We start from the raw sequence: 23,220 nt of genomic DNA, 5'->3' as shown, positions 1-23,220 counted from the left end.
TCCTTTGGGGGGAGGTTCAGCCTGTCCTTTGGGGGGAGGTTCAGCCTTTCCTTTGGGGAAGTTTGCCTTCTTGCTGGAGGCAGTACCTGTGCTGGTGCATCACCTTGGAGATGAGGCCATAGGAGCTGCAGGGCACAGCCTTTCCCAGGCTCACGGGAAGCAGGATGTGGTAACGGGCTGCGCTTATTTAGGAGAAAATGATTTCTCAGAGTAAATAAATTGTCAGAGAACACTTGGCATCACCCCAGGTGCTATTAAGGAAAAAATCTCTTCAAGCCAGAGCTGTAAGCTCATGCAATATTCACTGGCTTTTAACACGCTGCTCTGCGTTGTTCCACACCAGGCGCTGCCGCCGTGCCCGGCGCTGACTCACTAACCCACTTGTGCTTCTACTTACCCTGAGATGCCAAACCTCCTGCTGCTTTGCTTCTCTCTGTATATATATTTCTCATCCTGCCACAAGAGCACCTTCCTTGTGGGTGACAAGTTGACCATGAGCTGGCAGTGTGCTCTTGTGGCTGGGAGGGCCAATGGGATCCTGGGGGCATCAGGAAGAGCATTGGAGCAGGGCAGGGAGGGGATCCTGCCCCTCTGCCCAGCCCTGGGCAGGCACATCTGCAGGGCTGGGCCCAGCTCGGGCTCCTCAGTACAAGAAAGACAAGGAGCTACTGGAGAGGGTGATGAGGGGTCTGGAACATCTCTCTTATGGGAGTTGGGCCTGATTAGTCTAGAGAAGAGAAGACTGAGGGGATCTCCTCCATGCATATAAATATCTCAAAGGTGGATGTCAAGAGGATGGTGCCAAACTCTTCAGTGGTGCCCAGTGACAGGATGAGGAGTGATGGCATAAACTAAAACACAAGAAGTTTCACCTCAACAAGAATTTTCCAGGGACAGTGGCAGAGCACTGGAACAGGTGCTCAGGGAGGGCCTGGGGTCTCCCTCTCTGGAGACATTTCAAACCCACCTGGACATATTCCTGTGTCACCTGCTCCAGGTGACCCTGTCTTGGCAGGGGAGTTGGACTGGATGATGAGGCCCCTTCCAACCCAAACTATTCTGTGATTCCTGCATCCCTTTTCTCATCCCACTCAGTGTCCAGGTTTTCACTGCTCTGAGTTGGTTGCGAGGCTTCGCTTTCCCGTGACTGGTTGGATTTCCAAAGGATGTGAAGGGTGTGTGGGTGCACTGAGCTCTCCTGCATGCAGAAACACCTCCCTGGGTTGGCAGGCTGTTCCAACACACCCCAACCCCTGTCTGCTCATGCTGACATCCTTGGGGGGTTGGGGGCACTGCCCTTGCCTCTTGCCCTCCCGGTGCACTCTTTCCTTGTCTGATTTCTGGGATGCGAAGAACCGTCCTAACAAGGTCTGGAGGAGCCCTCTGGCCCCTCTCTGCCTCATTGCCTCTGTGTCTCATTCCAGACTTCATCTGTAAACATTTTTTTGCCCTTGCTAAACACTGTGTCTCTTAATTTCTCTCTGCAAGAGTATTATTTAATTTCTAACTGTTTTAGGACGTTATTTGAAAAATCCGATATGAAGCTGTATTTCATTTACTGTAATGATCCACTAATGCGGGCATATTTCAAAGGCAGGCCATGCAGTACTGTGGGATTTAATTAAATTTTGTTTTTCAAGTAAGCATCAATAGACAGACAATAACAAATGGTGGACAATATGCATACAGAACAAAGTCACTCCATTTTCTTTTCCAAGACCGTGGAAGTGAAAACACATAGCCCTTAAAATGGACTTGGCCCGCTCACAACTGCTGCTTTAGTGCAGTTAAGTCACTTTAGGAGGAGTTTTTTCTTCTTACTTTGACTTAATTGATTTCCTTGCTCTCTTCCTGCCCACAGAATAAACTGTTACACTGTGGAAAATTTCCAGAAGGAGCTCTAAGTGGGTGCTCTAAGTGCTGCCGCAAGCTCTGGATTCAGAATATTGTGTTGTTGAGTAGCATGTGATGGCTTGTCCAGAAGGGCCCTTATCAGGGTGACAGAATAGAGGGGCTGGGTGTTAGGTCCTTGTTCTGTCTCTGGTGACTGGACAGGGAGGGTGCTGGGAAGGAAACATGGTGTTGCTGCATCCAGCATTGTTGTACCCAGATCAGGAATCACCAAGTGGCTCTTGAGTGCATTTCATTCCTTTTCTTCCAGCGAGTGCGGGGTAATCAAGTACACAATAGATGCGGAGAAGCTCGGGAAGCCTGTTCCGGGTCAGCAGGAGGCTGCTGGGAATCATCATGGCACTCACAGCTGGCACTTGTACACGTGCTCTAGGGGTAAAGGAATTCACGGGTGACACTGTAAATGGGCTCCTTTGTTCAGGCTTGAGGAGGGGGCGAGATCATAGAATCATAGAATCAACTGGGTTGGAAAAGACCTCCGAGATCATCAAGTCCAACCCTGGATCCAACCCCGCCGTGGTTCCCAGCCCATGGCACTGATGCCACATCCAGTCTCACCTTAAACGCCTCCAGGGAAGGAGAATCCACCCCCTCCCTGGGCAGCCCATTCCAATGGCTGAGCACTCTCTGGAAAAAATTTCTTCCTAATATCCAACCTAAACCTCCCCTGGCACAGCTGAAGACCCTGAGCCCTCTTGTCCTACTGCTGCTTCCTGGGAGAAGAGACCAATCCCCAGCTGGCTACACCCTTCTGTCAGGGAGTTGTAGAGAGTGAGGAGGTCTCCCTTGAGACTCCTCCAGGATGAACTCCCTCAGCTCCCTCAGCCTCTCCTCATAGGACTTGTGCTTGAGATGGCTCAGTTCTGCCTGGCTCTGGTGGCTGAGGTAGGTTTGGTTCTTTCCAAGTGTCTGGAGGATTTGCTGTTGTTTAGAAACAGAACCAGAACTTGCTCAGGGAGTCGGTGCGGGTGCCCTGGACTCCCACAGTGCTACAGCTCTTTGATTCTCTGTGAAATATCTCTGAGTCAGAGAGTTGAAAAAAGCATAAATTTTTCAGAGGAAGAGCCTCTGTTCAGAGATGTGAGTTAAGCCATGGCCTGGGTTGATGGCTAAAGCTTTGCCTGCTTAACCTGCCTGCAGAGGGATCGCGGGCTGGGGCTGAGGGCTGTGCCTGGTGCTGGCACTGAGCTGGGTCACTGTCCACGGGGCTTCAGGGTGGAAATGGAGCATGGAAACCTGGGAATTTGGGGGATCCTGGCTCCTGACTGTAAGTTCATGAAAAACATCGCTGTAAATGACAGACCTGTGTCTGCTCACCCCCTCCTCCTCCTCGGGATCTCGGTGTAACACTTCCCGCACTCCAGGAACAGCCTGTGTTGTGCTCCTTGCTGGAAGCAGCCCCGCCAGTCCTTTCCAGCTCTCCCGGTCCTGGCTGAGGGGTGTGCTGTGCCGGTGGGAGGGTCTTAGGGAGGAAGAACCCTGCCCAAGGAAGGCTGGCACGATGGGGTCCTGTGCTCACTGCCAGTCCCTGTGGCTGGAGAGGAGTCCTGGTACAGATAAAAGGGTCTCTAGATAACACTTGTCATTAGGCATCAGATGCTCTTTAATTAAACTGGATAAACCCCCACACAGCTGAGGTTTGTGCTGGTGCTGCTCGTGCCAAGGGGAATGCCCTGTGCCTGATTTTGTTCTTCCCTTGTTCCTTGCTTTAGGCTGCCAGATTTCTCATTTTTTCACTTCTTTTTGTTGCTATGTAGTGTCACTCGAGGTTCTGTTGCTGAGTTTTGGGACAGAGTTGCTTTTTGGTGACTTAAAGCAATGTCTCCTGCTTCTGCTGTCCCTTCTTTGGATCTTCTGCCTTTTTCCCAGCCACTCTTGCTTTGCCATAAGCAAAAGCATCCAAGAACCTTGGGCCTCTTGCACGCTCGTTTTCCTGGGGCCATTACTCATCTTCTGTGGAAAAAGCAATTTTTCTGGCTGTGGCAGGACTCAGATGGCTGCTCCCAGATGGAGCACACTGGAACATCTGGAGCCAGTGGCTGAGCCGTGGGCTGAGATGTGCCCTCAGTGCAGACCAGTGAGTGCTCGAGCCTGGTCTTTGCAGGAGCAGGTGAGTGGTTTGTGTTCCCCACAGTACTACTGGCATGATTAACCCTTGCAGATGTGCCCAGAGCAGTTTTAGGGGCTTGTTCTCCTGCACAGCAGGATCACAGAGAGAAGGACATTCCAGGCTCTGTGCTTTAATGGTTCTTGCAGGACTGCAGTGAGGAGGGTGACTGCGAGGGACCTCGACACAAGGTCTGGAACGGCACAAGTCCAGGGCGTGGGAAACTGCAATAATGCTCAGGAATGAACAGAAAAAAGGTTCTAGGACTATTTAAAAGGAAAAATTAGTAATCTGTAATTCAGTTCTGAGGGAATTCACTTGTGAGAGAGCACATGCTGGCTGGGAGGGGAGGACCATTTGCTCAGATGGGTGATAATCCATCGCAGCATATTCCCGCACTGAGGCTCTTTGACAGGCATTAACCCTCCTCAGGCCTCCCGAGGATGAGTGAGGAGCTGTGCCACTGGATGAGGAGTTTCTGGGCTATGTGGGGCTTCAGCCCAGAGTGATAATTCAAACACTAAATTCTTGTTAGTCATGGCTGGTGCTGGTGGCTGCCCCACGTGGGAGCGCTGCGTGGGACTGTGTGCTGCCGTGCTTCACAGGGAGGAGCGTGCTGGGCTCCGAGAGCACTTGGGTCTGACACCGGCCGGCTCGCTTTCTTGGATTTCTCCTTTGGAGTTTGGCAGCCATCTGCTTCAGGGAGTACAGTGGCCTCATAAGAGTTTATTTGATCTGACACATGACAAATTGTTTCTGCTGGCGGCTACTGGAGGCACAGTGTGTTCGCTGGCAGCTGCGGCTCTGCGGGCACTGGGAAGTTGAGGAAGGCAGGCCTGCCCTCCTCCTCCCTTAGGAGACATCAGTGGAGGGAGCGTGTCTTTAACCCACCTCCCATTCCAGCCTCCCCTTTGCTGTTGTTAAACTGTGCTGTTTGCATAGATTATTCATGTCTGTGTGCTGGGTGTTGCTGCAGGTGCTGGCTGTGGCTCCCGTTGTGCGTTGGAGTGCGGAGCAGAGGAGAGCCTGTGTTCTGGAACTGGACCCAGGTGCCATTAAAGACGCTTTGTTAAGTTGCTTTTTTTGGGCCACCCTTTTAACTCTGCAATGAGGAGTGGAAGATTACATTTCTCAGCAGAATAAAAAGTACACGTTCCCCGTGAGATACTGTAAATACATTTTATCTGTTCTATTACCTGCAGTTTCAAGAATATGTCCCCCAAGCATTTTAATCTTGTTTTCCAGAGTTGTCTCAGGGTGAGGAATCGCTCCTATTTGCAACTTTGGGAATGATTACCTGTTCATTAATTTCTTCTCTTTCCTGCTGTCCATCTGTTATTGCTTCCAAGAGAAAAAAGCTCTCTGTAAATCTCCCCCGGAACAGGGCTGAGAGCTTCATTAGACGGAGAGTTATGTGCGCTGGGGACGTGTTTGTGAGGGAGGATCCCGTGGCTGTGCTCGGGGACAGACCCACGGCGTGCCCTGGCTCCTCTGGCACTGTCCCAGTGCCCTTGGCCACGCGGAGCCCACCCGGTGCCCAGCCTGGCTCACGGCTCCCTGCCCTGAGATGAAGCGAGCACGGCAGGAGCACATGTCAGGGCACACCTGGAGCACTGTGCTGAGGCAGAGGCTGAGGGTCAGGGCAGCTCAAGCACCCGAGCAGTGCTTTGCCTCCTGACGTGCTTTGCCTGCAGTGCCAGGCTGCTGTTATGAAACAGGAACGGGACGGGACAATGTGGAGCAGTTCCCGCTGCCCTGCTTTTGTCCAGCAGCTAAAAGCCAGTTCAGAGGTTTTTGTGGAAGTGCTGTTTGCTTTGGTCTTTTTTTGCTTGCTCTTTAAGTACAGACTTGAAAGAGCTGGAGACTGCAGGCCACTGTAATTATTATTTCTTCCTGAATAGCAGAATAAATGTGCCATTTATTGCATAAATGACAGGGTCCTTGCCTCGGGAAACATATGCAGCCTGTTCCCACTGCTGGCAGCCCTTCGACATGTGAGTAACTGCCCCTGCCCGGTTCTGGGTGCAGGGAGATTTCTCACTCCCTGGTTGGGGTCGGTGCCAAAACTTGTCTTTACATGTGATGTGTGTGGTCACTGGAAGTCACTGTGGAGGCTGTCACTGAAACAGCCTGGATTCACAGGGCAGCTTCGTTTAGATGGCAGCTGATGGAGAAGCTGTAGAATAGTTTGGGATAAAATCTGCATGCAGGAGGGGACAGCTGAAGTCTGTGGTTGTTGTGGCCACTCTGAACAGACGTGGCCTGGAAGTCCTGGCGTGGATGTGCCGTGTCCCCACCTGCTGTGGCACCACTGGGATGCAGAAGCAGCTGCTCAGGGTGTTCTGCTGTCTTGTGGCAGAGAGGAAGGTGCTGCAGGTGCGTCTTTGATCAGAGCTGAGAGTGTTGTGGCTGCCAGCTCTGCCAGCAGGCAGGGAGCATTCGTGTCCTTGGCTTTGCCAGTAGCCTTACAGCAAAGGCCAAGAAATGGAGAGTGAAGATCCCCGTGTCCTTTGGCTGCTGCGTTGGGTGTTACGGTGTCTGTGGAGACAGCAGATGCAGTGACAGCCAGGACTGCCAAAGGAAGGACCCTTCGTGGACTGGTGCTCAGCTACTGAGATGTCAGTCCATGAAATGGCTCTTTATAGGGTGTTCTCACCAAAAGGATGTTCCCTTTGAGTGTCTGATCTCCTGCTGTTGATCCGAGCTCCAGATGAGAAACAGTGCAGAGATGAGAAGGTGCAGAGGTTGCAAACACATTCATTGTCCCTTGGAAGGGAAAATTGTGGAGGAAACCCACTCAGTTCTGGTCATGTCTCTGTTGTCCTCCTTCCCCAGTGCAGGTTTTGGGCTGCTGTGGCTGAGGAGCAACGGGATGGAGCCAAGGTACTGCTGCTGAGTGAATGCCGTGGCTCTGGGGAGCAGGGAGCACGGTCCTGGAGCTCAGGAGGGACCTGTGGCCTATTACTACTTTACTACTGCTTTAATTCTCTCTCCATGACCCTTCACTGTGCACACCTGCATGGCCCAGCCCTGCAGCTCAAATATCTGTAGCTGAGCAGTTGCTGGAGCCTTCCCAGCGCAGAGGAGCCGTGCAGACCCTGCAGCCCTTGAGTGCAGTGGCTTGTGTGACTCTGGCACGTGCAGGGTCCTGTGCTGGCAAAGGCATTCACAGAAATACTGTTTCACAACTCCACTGGGATCCAGGGGAGGTTCAGAGGCAGGTTCTTCACTTTGTCACCATGTTACAGCGATTTAAGGCTGTGGAGCTCTTTGAAGCACCAATGCAGCTTGTTCTGCCGTGACAACGTGGAGATGAACGCCAGTGTGACTTCCATTCCCCAAGGAAAATGCTCTTTTGCACAGATCACAAGCTGTGGCTTTGCTGCTGTTTGAAGAGACCAGAGGAATCTCAGAGCCAGGCACTTTGTGCCACATCAAAGCCTTCCTGTCTGAAGCCGAGGTGCTGAGGAGCTCCAGCTCCGTGTCCTTCATGTCTGGGCAGCAAAAGGAAAGAAGGTCCCTGAACCGGGAGTCACTTGGGGGATCAAAGCTCAGCTTAGCAGAGGCTGACAAGGCAAAAAGCAGGATGGCAACAGGAAGGACACAAACCTTGTGAATGATCTGGGCCATCTGATAACAGCAGCCAGGCCTCCAGAGGGACCTGTGAGGCCTTCTCAGCTGCAGGAGTGGGGCTGGCACCTACCCCTGAGGAGGAAGATATGCACTGTCCTTCACTTGGCTGGAGCAATTCCGTGGTACCTGAGGGATTGTTTAATAAGGATGGTGCACCATAACATTGCAAACTGTTTTTTCCATGCAGTGCTACAAGTAACATATAAATAGCTCTAAAAGGCAACAAATCATTCCCCAAAGTAGGGGTGGCAGATGACGAACAACAGGAGAGGGAAGGAATTGTGTTCGCTTTCAGCTTTCTATGTCTGTGCATTAACTTCTGCATTTGCAGCCCTTGGAGCTCTTTTTATTTTAAATTTCCTTAGGAAAATCCCTGATGAAGGAATGCTGCCTGCTGTGACTGGCTGTTCTGCTTTGGCTTCAGCCTGGGGAGGCTCTGATAACTGGGGAACAGGACTCCTTTTTCACTCTTGGTGGGAAATGCCTGGGTAGAGGAATGGAAACCACCATGTGTGTCAGTTCTGGATGATGGCAGTGGCAGTTTCTCAGCTCTCCCTTCATGCTCATTCCTGTCCCAGGGCTAATTTAATTGCTTAACAAAGGCGTCCTCTGAGACCACTGTGAAGGCACTAATGCAGTGAAAAAAATAAGCAAACTTGGATTAAGCCTTTCATCCAAGCACAGAGAGACAGTGATGGACACCTCAGTGGAAGGAGCCACACAATTCCCTCGGTTATAACCACAGTGTCCATGTTAGAAATGGAGCAACTGAGCTCCAGTGTGGGACTTGTCTGGATTGATGCAGGGATCTGGGACAAAGCCAGGAGGGAACCTGATTAGTTATGTTCATCCCCAGGGAGCTCCTTATTCCCCTTAACCGGGGGGGGGTGTTGACTTTGGCTTCTTAGGGCTTTATTCTGAGTTTTGGTGCCAGTCTGGCAGGTCCTGGGTTGGTTTGGCCCATGAGATGGTTCCCAGTGGTCTCCACCTTTTCAACTGGGACCTTGCCACAAAACTGGAAGCGCTGGGGAGCCCAGCTCACTTGCAAGGGAGGTGCTGAGCTGGGCATCCAGCCAGGCATCCCATGAAATGAATCCTGCACGTTGAATCCATGCCATGTTAACCCTGGCCACGCAGCCAGGCCATGTGATGGGTGAGCCCCATGTTTGCTGCCCACATGCCATGTGCTCCCTGCTGTCCCTCCTCTCCCTGTCCCCCGGGTCCTCACGGGCAGTAAGAGCTGTCACCACGCCTGGTGTGCTGTGCAGAGGTGAGAAAATGCATTTTTCATAAACTTCACAGCTCACCGTTCCCGCTGGATCAATAGGGCGGCTGGAGAAGTCCTTCACTGCCCGCTGTGGGGACACCCCTGTGCCAGGGGCTCTGCAGGGCTGTGGCACGGGGTGTCCTTGGCTTGGCCATGCCCATGGGAAACCTTCCGGGAGGTTCCTGGTGGATGTACAGCCATGGGGGAGGGATGGTTGTCCTGGGGCTGCTGTAGGAGTTGTGTGCCTGATCCATCACCGTGGGATTTCTGTAACACTGAGCCGGAATTTTGCAGGTTTTTTTAACCTCTTAATTGAGTCCCTTTATAGGGAAGGTGGCATCTGACAGGAGAGGGAGGTTGTTATTTCATGTGAGAGCCGTAAGTGAACAGCAGGAACTTGGAAAATACAAAACCTGTTTCCAGAGAGGCTGGGAATATGCCAGCTGAATCTTTGGCTCTTCGTGGGCCCACCTGCAGTGGGACATCAGGGTGCCCTGGGGCCTGGCTGGTGCAGTGTGTGCTTGCTTTCCTCTTAGATTTCCAAGCTCAGGAAAGCAGAGGGGGTAAGAAACCACACTGAACGCTGGCAGACTCCTGGGTTAGTGTGAGCCAAGGTGTCACCTTGCAAATAGAGACTGATTGAAGTGATAGATCTGAGTGGGGGGGAAAAAACATCACTCAATTCTATGTGCTGTGCATGGGAAATTGCAGCAAGGAGCAGGAGAAGGGAATGGGTAGGGGCAGGAGGAGAGGTGTTTCCAGCTGGGGTTTGGGGAGGTGAGGAGGAAGGGGGAAGCTCTTTCCTGTGGTTGAGGTTAGGCAGTGTGGCAGCTTTCACCAGGATGTCTGTCCTGAAGGTCCCTGCACATCTCCAGGCAAATCCTAAATTGGTGCAAACCAGCCCCTGTGCTCTGGTGTGGGTTTGAACGTCCTTGCTGCCCCAGAGCTCTGCGGAGTGAGGGAGTGCAGGCAGTTGCAGAGCCCTGCGAGAGCAGCTGCCAGGAATTCAGAGAGATGCATTTCTTATAAATAATAAATGATAAACTCAGTCCTTTGATCTCTGAGGCACGCTCTGCTTTTGTACGCTCCGTGCTGGACTCAGCGGTCACTCTCTGGCGCGGAGGGTCTGCTGCTGGCACACCTGCTGCAGCCCCTGGAATTTTGGGATCGTGCTGAACCAGGGCGGAGCGTGGCCCCTTCTGCCAGCGCTGCTAAGGAGCGGCTGGGGAGGGTGAGGGCAGCCTTGCTCAGACTTCAAACCGCCGCAGTGCAAAGCTGTGCTCCTGCCCTCTGGAGAGCAGCGTTTTGTGGGAACGCTGCTTCCTGAACGAATTCATTAAGTCAATTTAACAGACTAAACGATGTTTAGTGTTAAACTGCGCGGGGTTGGATAAACACCAGGGGCAGAGTTGTGGCCGGGTAGAAGGGGCAATTCCAGCTTTATCCATAAGTGACCCTCAACAACCCCCTGCTCTGCTCCCGTGTGAATGTGCCGGTGCCGAGAGCTGCCCTCACTGTGCCCGGGCATTGCTGTGCCACCTCCTGCCCTGGATATATCCATGTCCTGCTCCTGCTTCCATCGGCACCTGGCAGCGCTGTAGGACGAGTAGCTGAGCTGCTGCTGGAGGGGCTGGTGTGAGCTGATGGCTGGGAGCGAGCCTGGAGGGGTTATTAATATTTATTGTTATTATTTGCTGGTGGTGGTTCTTAAGGCTGTGTGATTGCAGGGGACGTGCCAAGCTCTGTAAACACGTGTTCGTGCCATGGTGATCCTGCTCCTCCCGCCCCACTGCCCATGTCACAATTCCTCCCCTTGGAATTCCACCACAGTTCCAAGTGGTGCTTCTGCCACAGGACCTGCTGCTGGGGTCGAGCTGGGCCCAGCCTGCAGAGCTCGAGCCATGATTTATTCCTGTAAACCTGAAAGCGTGGCCTCCGTGCTGTGTGGGTTCTCCGTAGGCAGCCAAATATGAGAAGGTGTTCCCGCAACTTTTCCCTTGTGTAGGAGTGTTTCTAACACGCCAGAGCAGAGTCCCAGTAGGAGTAAATGATGAGGAGCAAGCAAGAAGAATAAATGTGGTTTTTTAAGCTGTTTCATAAGTGACATCAATGGGATGGTCTGTATGGCAGCTGTGCCCTCCCTGCTGAGATCATGGAGGTGTGAGGGTGTTTGCAAACAACCCGTCCTGCCTCTCACCCAGGGGCTTCGTGCCCAGGTGGGACCCTCTGGCAGGGGTTGGGGGCTGTCAGTGCAGTGGGCTCCTGTGTGGGTTAGTGTATCTATGGATCTATTCTGGGGATACTCACTGGAGGCAGGAGCGTGCTTTCCCAGTGGCAGGATGAGGAGCAGAGCTGCTGAGAGCACCCTGGGCATCAGACCTCGAGTGGGGCTGTGTGGAGTCTGTGCCAGCCCAGTGAGGGGGATCTGTTTGGTTGGAAGGAAACTTAAAGCTCATCTCGTCCCACCCCCTGCCATGGGCAGGGACACCTCCCACTAGCCCAGGTTGCTCCAAGCCCCGTCCAACCTGGCCTTGGACACTTCCAGGGATGGAGTAGCCACAACTTCTCTGGGCACCCTGTGCCAGGGTCTCACCACCCTCACAGGGGAGAATTCCTTCCCAATATCCCACCTAACCCTGTCCTCTCTCAGTGGGAAGCTATTACCCTTTGTCCTGTCACTCCAGGCCCTTGTCCCAAGTCCCTCTCCAGCTCTCCTGGAGCCCCTTTAGGCCCTGGAAGGGGCCCTCAGGTCTCCCTGGAGCCTTCTCTTCTCTGGGTGAGCACCCCCAGCTCTCCCAGCCTGGCTGCAGAGCAGAGGGGCTCCAGCCCTTGGAGCATCTCTCCGGACTTGCTCCAGCAGCTCCATGTTCTCGTGTTGAGAGCCCCAGAGCTGGATGCAGCACTGCAGGTGGGGTCTCACCAGAGTGGAGTGGAGGGCAGAAGAGTGGAATAGAGGGGAAGGACTCTGTTCCTGCCTGGTTTGTCCTGGGAGAGTTGAGAACAAATGAACTGGGGCTCCGTCTGGAGCATCACTTGGGTCCCTGAAGGAAGCTCCTGATTCTGTCTGGGTTTGCTATTCCGGGGTCTTCCCCTGCTTTGCATAAGGTGATAGGTTCATAATTATGATTTTATTCTGTTTTTATTATTAATTTTTATTCAGATCCAGTTCTTTGATCAGTCAAGTGTGTTCAGGTCTCTTCGAGGATCTTTGTAGTTTTAATGCCGGCTTTAATGAAGGGGAAAATTCACTCCTGCCTCCTTTTGGAAATGTTGCTGACCAGGACCTGTCCATGGCAGGAGGGAACTCTGATAGGTGCCCAGAGCAGGGGGGGTGTCCCTGGAGCCCCCCAGGTGCCTGTCAATCAGCCAGCACGAAACCTGGGCGCTGCCCTGGGGGCAGGTGCAGGCAGTTACTAGGCCTCATCTTAAAGAAGAAAAAGCATGAAAAGAGGATGAAGATGGGTTTTAAGAGGGGGAAAAGTGATATCAAAGACTCACAAGTCCTGTTCTTGGTGAAGGCAGGTGCAGAGTTTGGTGGCTTGTTGTGGTTCTTGCCTCATCTTTCCCCTTGGCTTGGATCTTCCATTAGACTGTGCTGCAGGTGACTGTCTCCAGGTGAGTGTGTTTGGAAGGACAGGACCTGTGGTCTCTCTTATGAGATCAGTTGGGTCTTTAGTATGGCCAAGTTGCCTTTTCATGGCAATTTGTGGAGGAAATCCAAGAAATCCTGTGCCAGAATCCATGGTGCAATGTCCAGGTACTGTCAGGGCAGGGAGAGCTGAGGTGGGTCATCAGGACTGAGGCCTGCCAAGCAGACACATGGTCTTCAGGGCCTGTGCTCCCCAGTCCATGGGTATTTCCAGGCTGGCTTCTCTTAGCTTGGGATGTGCTTTCCAGGAGCCTTTGTGTCTGTGCCCCTGGGAAGGAGAGGATGATGGTGGATGCAGGTTGGTCCTCTCTTTGAAAGCAGAGGGTTGTGCAGAGCCAACTAATGACTGGGGGAAGGGGTAGAGCGTCCTGTGGCCTCCCAGTAATCCTCTGTTTGTCCACCAGCTCGTTTCTCTCTTATGTACAGGCTGAATTTCAGCTTCAACCCTCCTCTTTCTCCTGCTGGTGTAGCTGTGCAGTCATTGAGCAGGAGGGACTGCTGGCCACAGGATGGCCCCAGGGCATCTGACTGACACTGCTCTGTGAAAACAGCTGCTCATCACAGAGCTGGGGACCCTCTTGCTCAGGGGAATAAAATTTCAGGTCAGGTCAGCTGAATTTCCTTCTCTTTCTCTGTGGCATCTCACATCCCTTAGCCTGTCACATACTGGATGCCAGTCATTACAATGGCATCGTGTGTGAAGGGGGTCTCAGCTCTCATCTGCTGATGGCAGTCTGTGTCCTCCGTGCCCCTCTCCAGTCACACAGCCACTTGCAGGGCTGGCTGTAGGACAGTTCCCAGAGCTGCTGTTGCCCAGCACAGTTTGCCTTCAGCCGAAGAGGCTGTGAGTGCTGGCAGTCTTTGTGTTACAGTTCAGCTGAAGGGTAACTTGAGCTGTGTTCCTCGAGATCTTCCATCACTGAATAGCTCTCCAGTGCTGCCCTCACTCAGTCAGGGAGCTCTGTCAATTATTTCTGCTTGTAGACACACAATGTGCTGTTGGTACTTCTGTTACCACTGGCTACCTCCATGGAGGGTGGCTGGATAGATACCTTCCCTGAACCAGGAAATTTGCAGGCAATTTTGCAAGACACATAATTCTCTTCCTGTTCCCTAGGTGAACCCTCAATAAGAACAAGGAGTGGCTTATTGTTATAGCTTATTGTTATTTTTGCATCAGCCATAGTGTGGCAGCAGGACCAGGGCAGTGCCCATCCCCCTGCTGAGGCCCCTCCAGGGCTGTGTCCAGTTCTGGGCCCTCATGACAAGAACAATGTTGAGGGGCTGGAGTGTGTCCAGGAAAGGGAATGGAGCTGGGGAAGGGGCTGGAGAGTCACTCATGTGAGGGAGCTGGGGGGGCTCAGCCTGGAGAAAAGGAGGCTCAGGGGGGACCTTCTGGCTCTGCAACCCCCTGACAGGAGGGGGGAGCCGGGGGGGGTCGGGCTCTGCTCCCAGGGAACAAGGGACAGGAGGAGAGGGAACGGCCTCCAGCTGTGCCAGGGGAGGGTCAGGTTGGACATCAGGAGGAATTTCTCCCTGGAAAGGGTGGTCAGGCCTTGGCAGGGGCTGCCCAGGGAGGTGTTGGAGTCCTCAGCCCTGGAGGTGTCCCAGGAAGACCTGGCCGTGGCACTGAGTGCTCTGGGCTGAGGGACAAGGTGGGGATGGGGCACAGGGTAGATCCATGGGCTGGGAGGGCTTTTCCAGCCTCAGTGATTCTGGGATTCTGTTTCCAGTTGGCTGTAAAGCCAGAGCCTGTTGAAGGGGCTGGGGAGCTCTCTGGGATGTCCATGTGCTTCCTGGAGCAGGAGATCAGCATTCAGGTGAGGCTCCAGATGGGTTGATTGGAGTGGCCCAGGACAGGCAGTGTAGCTCTGAGCTGGGCCTGGACGAGCGCTGCATTCCCGCAGCAGAGGCATTAATGAAACACGCTCCTCGTGCTGACGTGCCTTGAGCTGTCACCTGAGACTACAGGAGCTGCAATCCTGGGGCTGTGCAGGCTCAGCTCATGGGATCAGTGAGGATGTCCCTGCAGTGGGAACAGAATGCTGTGCTGTGCTTTCTGTGGCTGCTGGGGCAGACGGGGCTTTCTGGAGCCACAGAGCAGAACCTCCCAGCTCTGGCAGGAGGAACCCTGCCAGGAACAGAGGCTGCTTTGAGTCTCACCCTTTGCTCTCTCCCTAATACATGATCTTCTTTGACAAGATCTGAGGGAATGGCCTGGAGTTGTGCCAGGGGAGGTTTAGGTTGGATCTTGGAAAAAGGTTCTTCCCCCAGAGGCTGGTTGGGCACTGCCCAGGCTCCCCAGGGCAGTGGGCACAGCCCCAAGGCTGCCAGAGCTCCAGGAGGGTTGGGATGATCCTCTGGGGCACAGGGGGTGACTCTTGGGGCTGGGCCTGTGCAGGGCCAGGGGTTGGACTGGATGATCCTTGTGGGTCCCTTCCAACTCAGCACATTCTGGGATTCTGTGAAAAGATGATTATTAGGAAAAAATCCCACTCTGCACAAGAGGAATTTGTGGCCTTCCTGTTGCAATTCTGGTGCTGCCCAGTTGCACCTGCAGGTGGGTACAGCTGGATCCCCAAATGATGTCCTTAAATCAGAGCAAATGCTCCCTGTGCAGGTGGGGTCACTGTGACCACCCTTTCTTCTTTGCAAGCTGCAGGGGTTGTTCCCAAAAATGCATTGTATCCACAGAACATTCCATGTGGGAATCCTCCCATGCCCTCTGTGTGCATCTGTCTTGTCATGAGACGTCAGCCTGCCCAGGCTTCTCTCCAGGAGCTTCAGAGCCCCGTGTTGCACATGTTGGCTCCTCCTGTGTACCTGGGACCGAAGCAAAGTGCTAATTGTTGTGCAGATGTCATTTGCCAGGCAGGCAGGAGGCTGGAGGCTTGGCAGAGGCTGTGCTGTCATTTGCCACCAGCCTCCTCGGTACACGTGAGCTCTATTTTTATGGGAGTGTGCGTTTGCTTTCAGCCACTGCTTTGTTGGATTTCTTTTTTCTTTTTATTTCCAGGCTTGCAGGTAAAGTTTGAGGCGTACATCTATTTTTCATTATCCCAGTTTCGCTGCTTGTTTTGTAACTAAAAAAAGAAAAAAAACAAAACAACCCAAAACCTGTTTCCTGTGCAAAAAAGCAGCAGTTTGTTCTGACACGAGGGGGAATTATGTTGTGGTCACCCTGAGACTGAGGTCATGACTGTGGCATTGGCCAAAGGGGCATGAAGATCAAAATCTTCTGGGAGCAGATGGAGTTTGCAGCCATGAATCCTGCTCTGGGTGTTCCAGCTCAGGAGCCTGGGTGTTGGTTATAGCCTGATCATGCTTGGCAGTGTCCAGGAGAGAGATGGAGGCTTTGGCCACAGGTTGTCTCTGCCTGTCTTCTGAAAATGGAGAGCTTTTCTTCTACTCTAGCTGTAGTTTAAGAAGGCTTGTGGGTTCCTGAGGTGGTTCTTTGACCCTTTAGAAAAGAGGAGACACTGAAGGAGGAAATGCGAAGTGATGCTTTCCTGCAGGGTGTGAGTTAAGAAGGGGAACTCATTGCTCAGGGATGCTGTGGGTGTCAGAAGTCCAGATCTGCTCCAAAAACAATTAATGGGGAAAATCTAGTTGATATGGATTTGAGCTCAGAGATAGAGGCTGCTGTTCAGGAAGACCCTGGGTCAGGAGTTTTTGGAGTATGCAGAAGTACATCAGATGTTTTATCTGTGCTCCCTACTCTGTTTCTCATGTCCACCATTGACCACTGTGATGTGGTGGTTTGCCTTTTCTTCTCTTTTTTTGGCAAAAAACAATTAGGAAGAGAAGAAATAACATAATGGAGTGGGGAGACAAGAGAGCAGGGAAGGGGTGGAAGGAGAGGAGCTTCTGTTCCTGAAGGGCTCTGGGGGCAGAGGCTCTTTGGTGGCTGGAGCTGGTGTTGAGTGCTCCTGTGAGCACATTTTCTGCCTTGTGGAACAGGACATGGTTGCTTCGAGGAGGGGAGAGTCTGCAATGTGATGTGCCATCCTGATGGACAGCAGGGAGCAAGAAGGATATTTCGGACTGCATGCATGGGAGGAAATTCTTTAAAACCTGGATAGGAGTAGGAGCAGACTTGATGGAGGGATGAGTAATGAAGGAGTGTTTGAACGGAACTAATCAGTCCCATCTTCTTTCAAAAGACCTCATTTAGTTTAATTTAGCAGCGTGTAAATTTAGAGCCAATCAAAGGAAATACTTGTGCAGCCTGTGTGCTGGCAGGCTGCTCGTTCCCTACCCCAGCAGCGAGCTGGAGGCTGGAAGTGGGTTCAGAGCCTCGTGTTTCGAGGCAGTGGGGACACACGTGTGTGGTTACACACACAGGGCTGGAGACACGAGCTCTGAACCAGGGGACCGGCACCCACGAGAGCAGGACCCTTCATTTTTCCCCCTCCCTAGTTCAGCAGGAGGTCTGTGGTGGGTCAGGGTGGCTCTGTGCCACGGGGCTGCTCCGTGGTGCCCTGCAAGCGTGGTCAGAGCCAGCTCCTGAGCTCATGGTTTGGGTGAGCTGGTGCTCTGAGCAGCAGGGAAAGCCTTGTGCTGCAGGAACCTCCAAGTAAACCTTGTTGACCTCTGCAAAATGTTGTTTTCCTTAAGAAAAACCTACATATGGATTAGATAAACCCCTGATCCTTGGACAGCTGGTCGTTTTGTTTAATTTGAATTAATGCAGTGACTTCTGTGATTAAAAAGAGGCACAGGCAGAAAAAGCCCTCGCAGGGTTGCACTGATTTTTATTTTCCCCCGTAGTTGTCATACATGGCACTAACACAGGGATTTCAAACAGGTCTTGCAGGTCTCTTCATGTTTTCCAGGAGAGATATAAGCCCCTGTGGGGTCAATATGAGCTACTTTGGCATTACCTGTCACTAACCCCATTAGCAGTGAGACCAGCTGCCCCCAACAGGACCCGTGTGCTCACACCTCGAGGTGTTCTGCTTCCAGCAGTGTCACACCCCTGATCCCATGCTGTGTTGCAAAGTGATGTGTAAAGAGTCCTGAAGTCTGTGAAAACAAGGAATAAAGTACTGTTGGGTTTGTTTTCCTTTGCATTTCAGGCTGGTGGCAATGTCTCACTGGGCTGGTCTCCTCTCCACCGCTGCCAGAGTCAACCTGCTGGTGCTGCTGGTGTCTGTGGTGTTTTCCTGGTCAAGCCTGAGTGACAGAGTTCCCGTAAGTGTTGGCTGCTCTGGCTGGGAGCCGTGCCACTAGGGTCTGTGGTGGGGTGACAGCCTTCCCTGAGCCTTCTCTAGAGCCCAGGAGGGTGTTGCAGTGGTTGGTGAATCACCTCTAAGAGGCAGGAAGGGGTGGCTTCAATTAGGTTCCTGGCTGTGCATCTGTTGAGTCACCACAGGTGAGTCAGGCTTAGGAGAGCATCCTCTCAGGTCCTCGGGTGCCACGTGCATGGATTTTGGTACTTGACTTGGAAGCTGCAGTTGAGGTGAGTGGGGTCTGTCTGCCCCTTTGCACGTGTACTGAGTGTGAAGCTCCCCAGGTTGGATGCTGCTGCTGAGCCCTGGGTGCCAGGCCCCAGGAAAACTCCCTCAAGGAAGCTCAAGCTGTAGAATGTGGTGGTTTTTTCGTCTAATTAATGCTGTGGTTTAAACTAGGGGGTACCCCCAGAGCACTGACATAGGGGACAACCAGATCCCACGTCCCTGGACACTCACTCCTGCTCTTGCACTGCAGCTTTCTGGGCTGTTGGTTTTGGATGCAGCTCTCTGGGGTCTGGGCTGTTACCCAGAGCAGATCAAGGGACAGGTCACAGTGTAAGCACTGTAGGTCAGTGCCTCAGGCCCACCTGGAGTCACGGTGTGACTTTTGTACCAACCATGGTGTGACAGCAGTGCCAGGGCAGTGACTGTCCCTGTGCCCATCCCCCTGCTGAGGCCCCTCCAGGGCTGTGTCCAGTTCTGGGCCCTCATGGAAGAGAGACATGGAGGGGCTGGAGCGTGTGCAGGGAAGGGAACGGAGCTGGGGAAGGGGCTGGAGCAGCAGGAGCAGCTGAGGGAGCTGGGGGGGCTCAGCCTGGAGCAAAGGAGGCTCAGGGGGGACCTTCTGGCTCTGCAACCCCCTGACAGGAGGGGGGAGCCGGGGGGGGTCGGGCTCTGCTCCCAGGGAACAAGGGACAGGAGGAGAGGGAACGGCCTCAAGCTGTGCCAGGAGAGGGTCAGGTTGGACATGAGGAGGAATTTCTCCCTGGAAAGGGTGGTCAGGCCTTGGCAGGGGCTGCCCAGGGAGGTGTTGGAGTCCCCATCCCTGGAGGTGTCCCAGGAAGGCCTGGCTGTGGCACTGAGTGCTCTGGGCTGGGGGACAAGGTGGGGATGGGGCACAGGGGGGACTGAATGATCTTAGAGGTCTTTTCCAGCCTAAATGATTCTGTGATTCTGTGAATGATGAGGTAATACATCTTTATTTCAGTGAGGAAGGGGAGGTAGATCCCAGACATCCCAGCTGGAATGGGAGCACTGGGACAGCCACCCAGTGATCCGTGCTGGAATGGGCAGCGCTCTGATGGGAGGTTCAGGCAAGAGCAATGCAATGGGGGGTTTATCCTCCCATCGCCTTTTCCTGCACTCCCATGGGTTGGACTTGATGATCTCGGAGGTCCTTTCCAAGCCAGCTGATTCTATGGTTCTGTGATCATCAAGTCCAACCCTTGATCCAACCCCGCCGTGGTTCCCAGCCCATGGCACTGATGCCACAACCAGTCTCACCTTAAACACTTCCAGGGGCAGAGAATCCACCACTTCCCTGGGCAGCCCCTTCCAATGCCTCATTACTCTCTCTGTAAAAAATTTCTTCTTCCTTGAGTGCAAGCAGTATCCCAGACCCTCCCTAACCAGGCTTTTCACCTTACTGCCCTTGATTTCAGACTGGTAAAGCAAGGAAGCTTTTTGCCTTTAGGGAAATGCCCATTGTTCTTTAGAAAACATCTTTCTCCTACTTTTAGTTATTAAAACAAACCAAAAAGGATTTTACTAATTTCTGTGTAAATGAAGAATCGCTCGTGTCGTGTTGCCCATTTTTGCCAGAAACACTGATGAAAATGGGGTGTTGCAAAGCAACTGTGGCCAAGCAGTGACAGTAACACTTAAATGAACCAAGTCACATCCTTTTATCCTTGCTGAGCATTTAAACCCCAGCACTTGTCCTCAGCAGAGCTGGTAAACATCAGCTGTCTCCATTATGTGTTTGAACAGCTCCAGCCCTGGGAGGCCTTTTGGTGCATTTACAATAACCTGTATCACTGAGTCCCTCTCGGATAATCACAGAGCCGTGGAAATAACCTAAGTAATAACTGCTCCACTCACTCCTTTTTAGTCCCGTGGAGTCTTGGCTCGGGAAATGTTAACATTGATTTTCATCTGCAGAACCTGGGTTTTTATGGCTGTGATTGTTCCTGAGCGTTAACGTTTGTTATAATTTGAACAATTTTGAGCCCCTGACGCACTCAGTGAAAGCAGGAGTTAAGCTCTGTTTTCTCATGCATTTCGGCAATCGCGTTCCTCTCTGGCAGCTAAAATATAAATATTCTATAGGTTTGTCAGCCACATTCATAAACTACCACAGTCATGGAAGCATGGAATTGTTTAGGCTGGAAAAACCCTCTGAGATTGTTGAGTCCAGCCATTCCCCCAGCACTGCCAAGCCCACCACTAAACCATGTCCTGAAGTGCCACATCCACGCTGTCATTGCTCCTGTTCGTGTTTTGCTCAAGTTGACATTTCTCTTGCTCAGAAACGCTCTTCTAGGCTGGAAAATGGATGTTTCTATGCAGAGCATCCAGATTCTGACAGAAAATACACATGCATTTTTTCCGAGGAGTGGAAGAAGAGAAGGCAGAACGTGGCCCAAAATTTCCAATTAACCTCCAAATTTACTTTTTTTTTTCTTTCCCTGTGAAAACATTCAAAGGATTAATATCCAAACACTTCATGAAGTGAGCTGTAACTCTGTTCTAATTGCCAACAATTAGGAATAATCTTTCCCTATAGGCTGGTTATCTGAAATTATTCAGTGGTGGCTGAATTGGTGATCTCGGAAGCTGATAATATTCCCTCCAACAGGCACTGAGCTGTCCAGATGATAAACCCGGATCAGTTCATCTGTTCCTGCTCAAACCAGAGCAGCACAGAGCTGCTTCCTCTGGTGTGACAGCACCAGGTTGTTACTATGCACTCTCCATAATTTTATCCATTGCAGTTTTACATGACTCCCACCAGCTCCCTAGGGAGACTTTCCATTGAGCAGTGAGGTTTCCCTCCCAGCAAGGATTTTTTTTTCTCTGCTTTTCATCCCCGTTTTTCCCTGTGCGTAGCGTCGCACGACTCGTGCTGGCTGCTCTCCCACACCTCTGCCATCCCCATGCTGCACTTGCCATGTAGGTGGTGATTAAATCCCTGCCTCATTGTTTTAAAAGACTTGGAGAACACTGGGAACGTGTGGAGAAGAGGATCCTCGCGTTTGTATTGTGTGGGCAACTCGGTGTGTTTTTTCTCATGTCCTGTTTTGGAAATAGCTGAACTATTTTAGCTGAAATCTTCTCCCAGCCTGAAATAAGTGCATTTAAGAAAAAAAAAAAACAAACCAAACAAACATCAACCAACGATCCTCGAGGCGTTCCACTCGTGTGGAAAATTTCAGCTGAAAAAGTTAGAAGTTTGACATATTTTTAGGCAAGGGAAAACGGGGTCTTACGACGTTACGCAACCCTAATAATAGCCAGGGCCCCTGGCTCTGAGTGAAATACAGGTGAGGCTCTGTGAAAGCTGGTTTAAAACCTGCAGCCTGCCCTGGAATAGGAAATCAGCTGCGTTGCTTTGTTCAGCACAAATGTCATGCTAGTTATGCATGTTTAACCTTTAATATACTTTAAATCTAAATTTAACCATGTGGAAAGAATCTCGGATGTCAAAAAAAAAAATCTGCTGGCGAGGGAAAAAATTCTGTATTCTCAGCCAGCACTAAATTACCCAGATGCAATTGCTAATGAGCTGAATCTCTTGTCTCCAAAAGGAGTTTGCCCTTACAAAAATAGAAGAGAGCGACATAAAAGATGACAGTGGGAACGAGCCGGTGACAGAGGATGACGCTGATCCTGAAGACCTGGAAGTGTTTTACCCCACACATCAGTGGCAAACCCTCCGTCCAGGTAACTAATTATAGCATCTCTCTGGAGCCCCACCTGTCAGCACTGACAGCAGCCTTGCAGACACTCCAATTCCTGCCTGTTCCCATGACAATGTGAGCTTTTGCTGATGTTCAGATAAAGGATGAGGACTCAGTGACCCAGTACAGGGACCAGAGGCCACGGCCAAAGCGCCTGGCAAAGGGGAGTGGTTGCTAAAGTGCTTTCAGGTCACTTGAGCAGAGAGAGTGTGCTGCCAGCCCTAGGGTAGGTGGTGGGGTGTCTCTGTCCCTGCCTCCACAGCCCTTTTTCTCTTTTACGCTTGTCAAGGGACAGATTTTATAACATTTGTTGGCATGTGCGTTCCCAGGTCTGCTGTGCTCCGGTGTGGGCTGGTGCAAGCTGATTAGGAACTGTCACTGTAGCACTGCACAGCATTTTAACAATGGGTTTTCTGTTCCTTGGCTGTTTGAAATCCAGCTTTTATTCCTATCTGTGCAAACCACAAAAGTAAATCTCTTCCCCTTTTTTTTGGGTTGGTGTCTTTTATTAGACGTGCATGGGACACGTATGGTGAGAGGAGCCCAGTGGAGCAGACTGGCTTCACTGCAAGGGCCTGAGCACTGGGAAGGCTCTGGAGGAGCCAGGCCCATTCAAACACACACACAGATGCATGTGTGCATACATATTTCAGCAATTAACCTGTCTCTGGGGTCCTGAACGAGCTGTTTAATCCACTTGTGCTTTGGTGTCCTCATGTATATGCAGGTGTAATACCTTCCCACCTCACAAGGGTGAACTAAGTAGTAATTAATTTTTATAAAGTGCTCTGAATTTAAGAGCTTTATCCTGTGCTCAGTATTATCATTGAATGAATAAGTATGGGTTCCATTTGTCTTGAAATTTCTGCCAGATATAGCAGAACGACTTTTCCAAGTGTAAATCTTTGTATAACATAAATGGCTACAAAAGCCCCTACGTCTCACAGAGCCGCAGTATATACTTATATTCCATTTCTGTACCATTATGTATGGAAGGCATGTGGTGTCCCTGCTCATTATTCAGCCTTGCAGATCCCCAGCACCCTTGTTGGAGCAGAATATGTATATCCTTGCAGTCATTATGAACCTCTCTGCAGGGTTTGTTCAGAAGCACCTTCTCCATTGCTCGAGTGCCTTATTCCACTTTATTTTTGTAGTAATTCCATGTTGGGCACTTGCAGCGCAGGGCTCGTGGAAGTGGGGACCTTGTCAGCGTTCACAGAGGAGAACAATTTTGGTTACTCTTGGGAAAGCTTTCATGGTGCTCTGTCACCCCATTTTGGGTGTGTGGCAAGTTTGGGTGGAGACATGCCAGAAAGAGGAGTCTGCCTTGGTCTCCCCCTGCCATGCTGGGTTTCTGTCTCCTCGGGGTTTCTCTGAGGTGAAATCTCTATGTGGACTGGGACTCTCACTTTTGGCACATGTATTCCCGAGGCTGGGGAACCAGCTGCCAGCACGAG

At 51.8% G+C, this 23,220-nt stretch overlaps 1 protein-coding gene across 3 annotated transcripts in view; it reads left to right on the top strand.

Annotated features, from left to right (window-relative positions):
* Positions 1–23,220, top strand: part of SIL1 (SIL1 nucleotide exchange factor) — a 99,021-nt gene that overhangs the window by 6,227 nt on the left and 69,574 nt on the right. For all 3 annotated transcript variants that reach the window (XM_027705100.1, XM_027705101.1, XM_027705102.1), the window contains exons 2-3: positions 17,646–17,760; positions 21,608–21,743. In XM_027705100.1, coding sequence (XP_027560901.1) covers positions 17,656–17,760; positions 21,608–21,743 — 241 coding nt within the window. In that variant the 5' untranslated portion in view covers positions 17,646–17,655. The remainder of the gene's footprint in view (positions 1–17,645; positions 17,761–21,607; positions 21,744–23,220) is intronic.

This window comes from Neopelma chrysocephalum, unplaced genomic scaffold, assembly GCF_003984885.1.
Source record: "Neopelma chrysocephalum unplaced genomic scaffold, ASM398488v2 Primary Assembly neopelma1_319, whole genome shotgun sequence".
Taxonomy (NCBI): Eukaryota; Metazoa; Chordata; class Aves; order Passeriformes; family Pipridae; genus Neopelma; species Neopelma chrysocephalum.
This window is presented reverse-complemented; position numbering and strand designations above follow the sequence as displayed.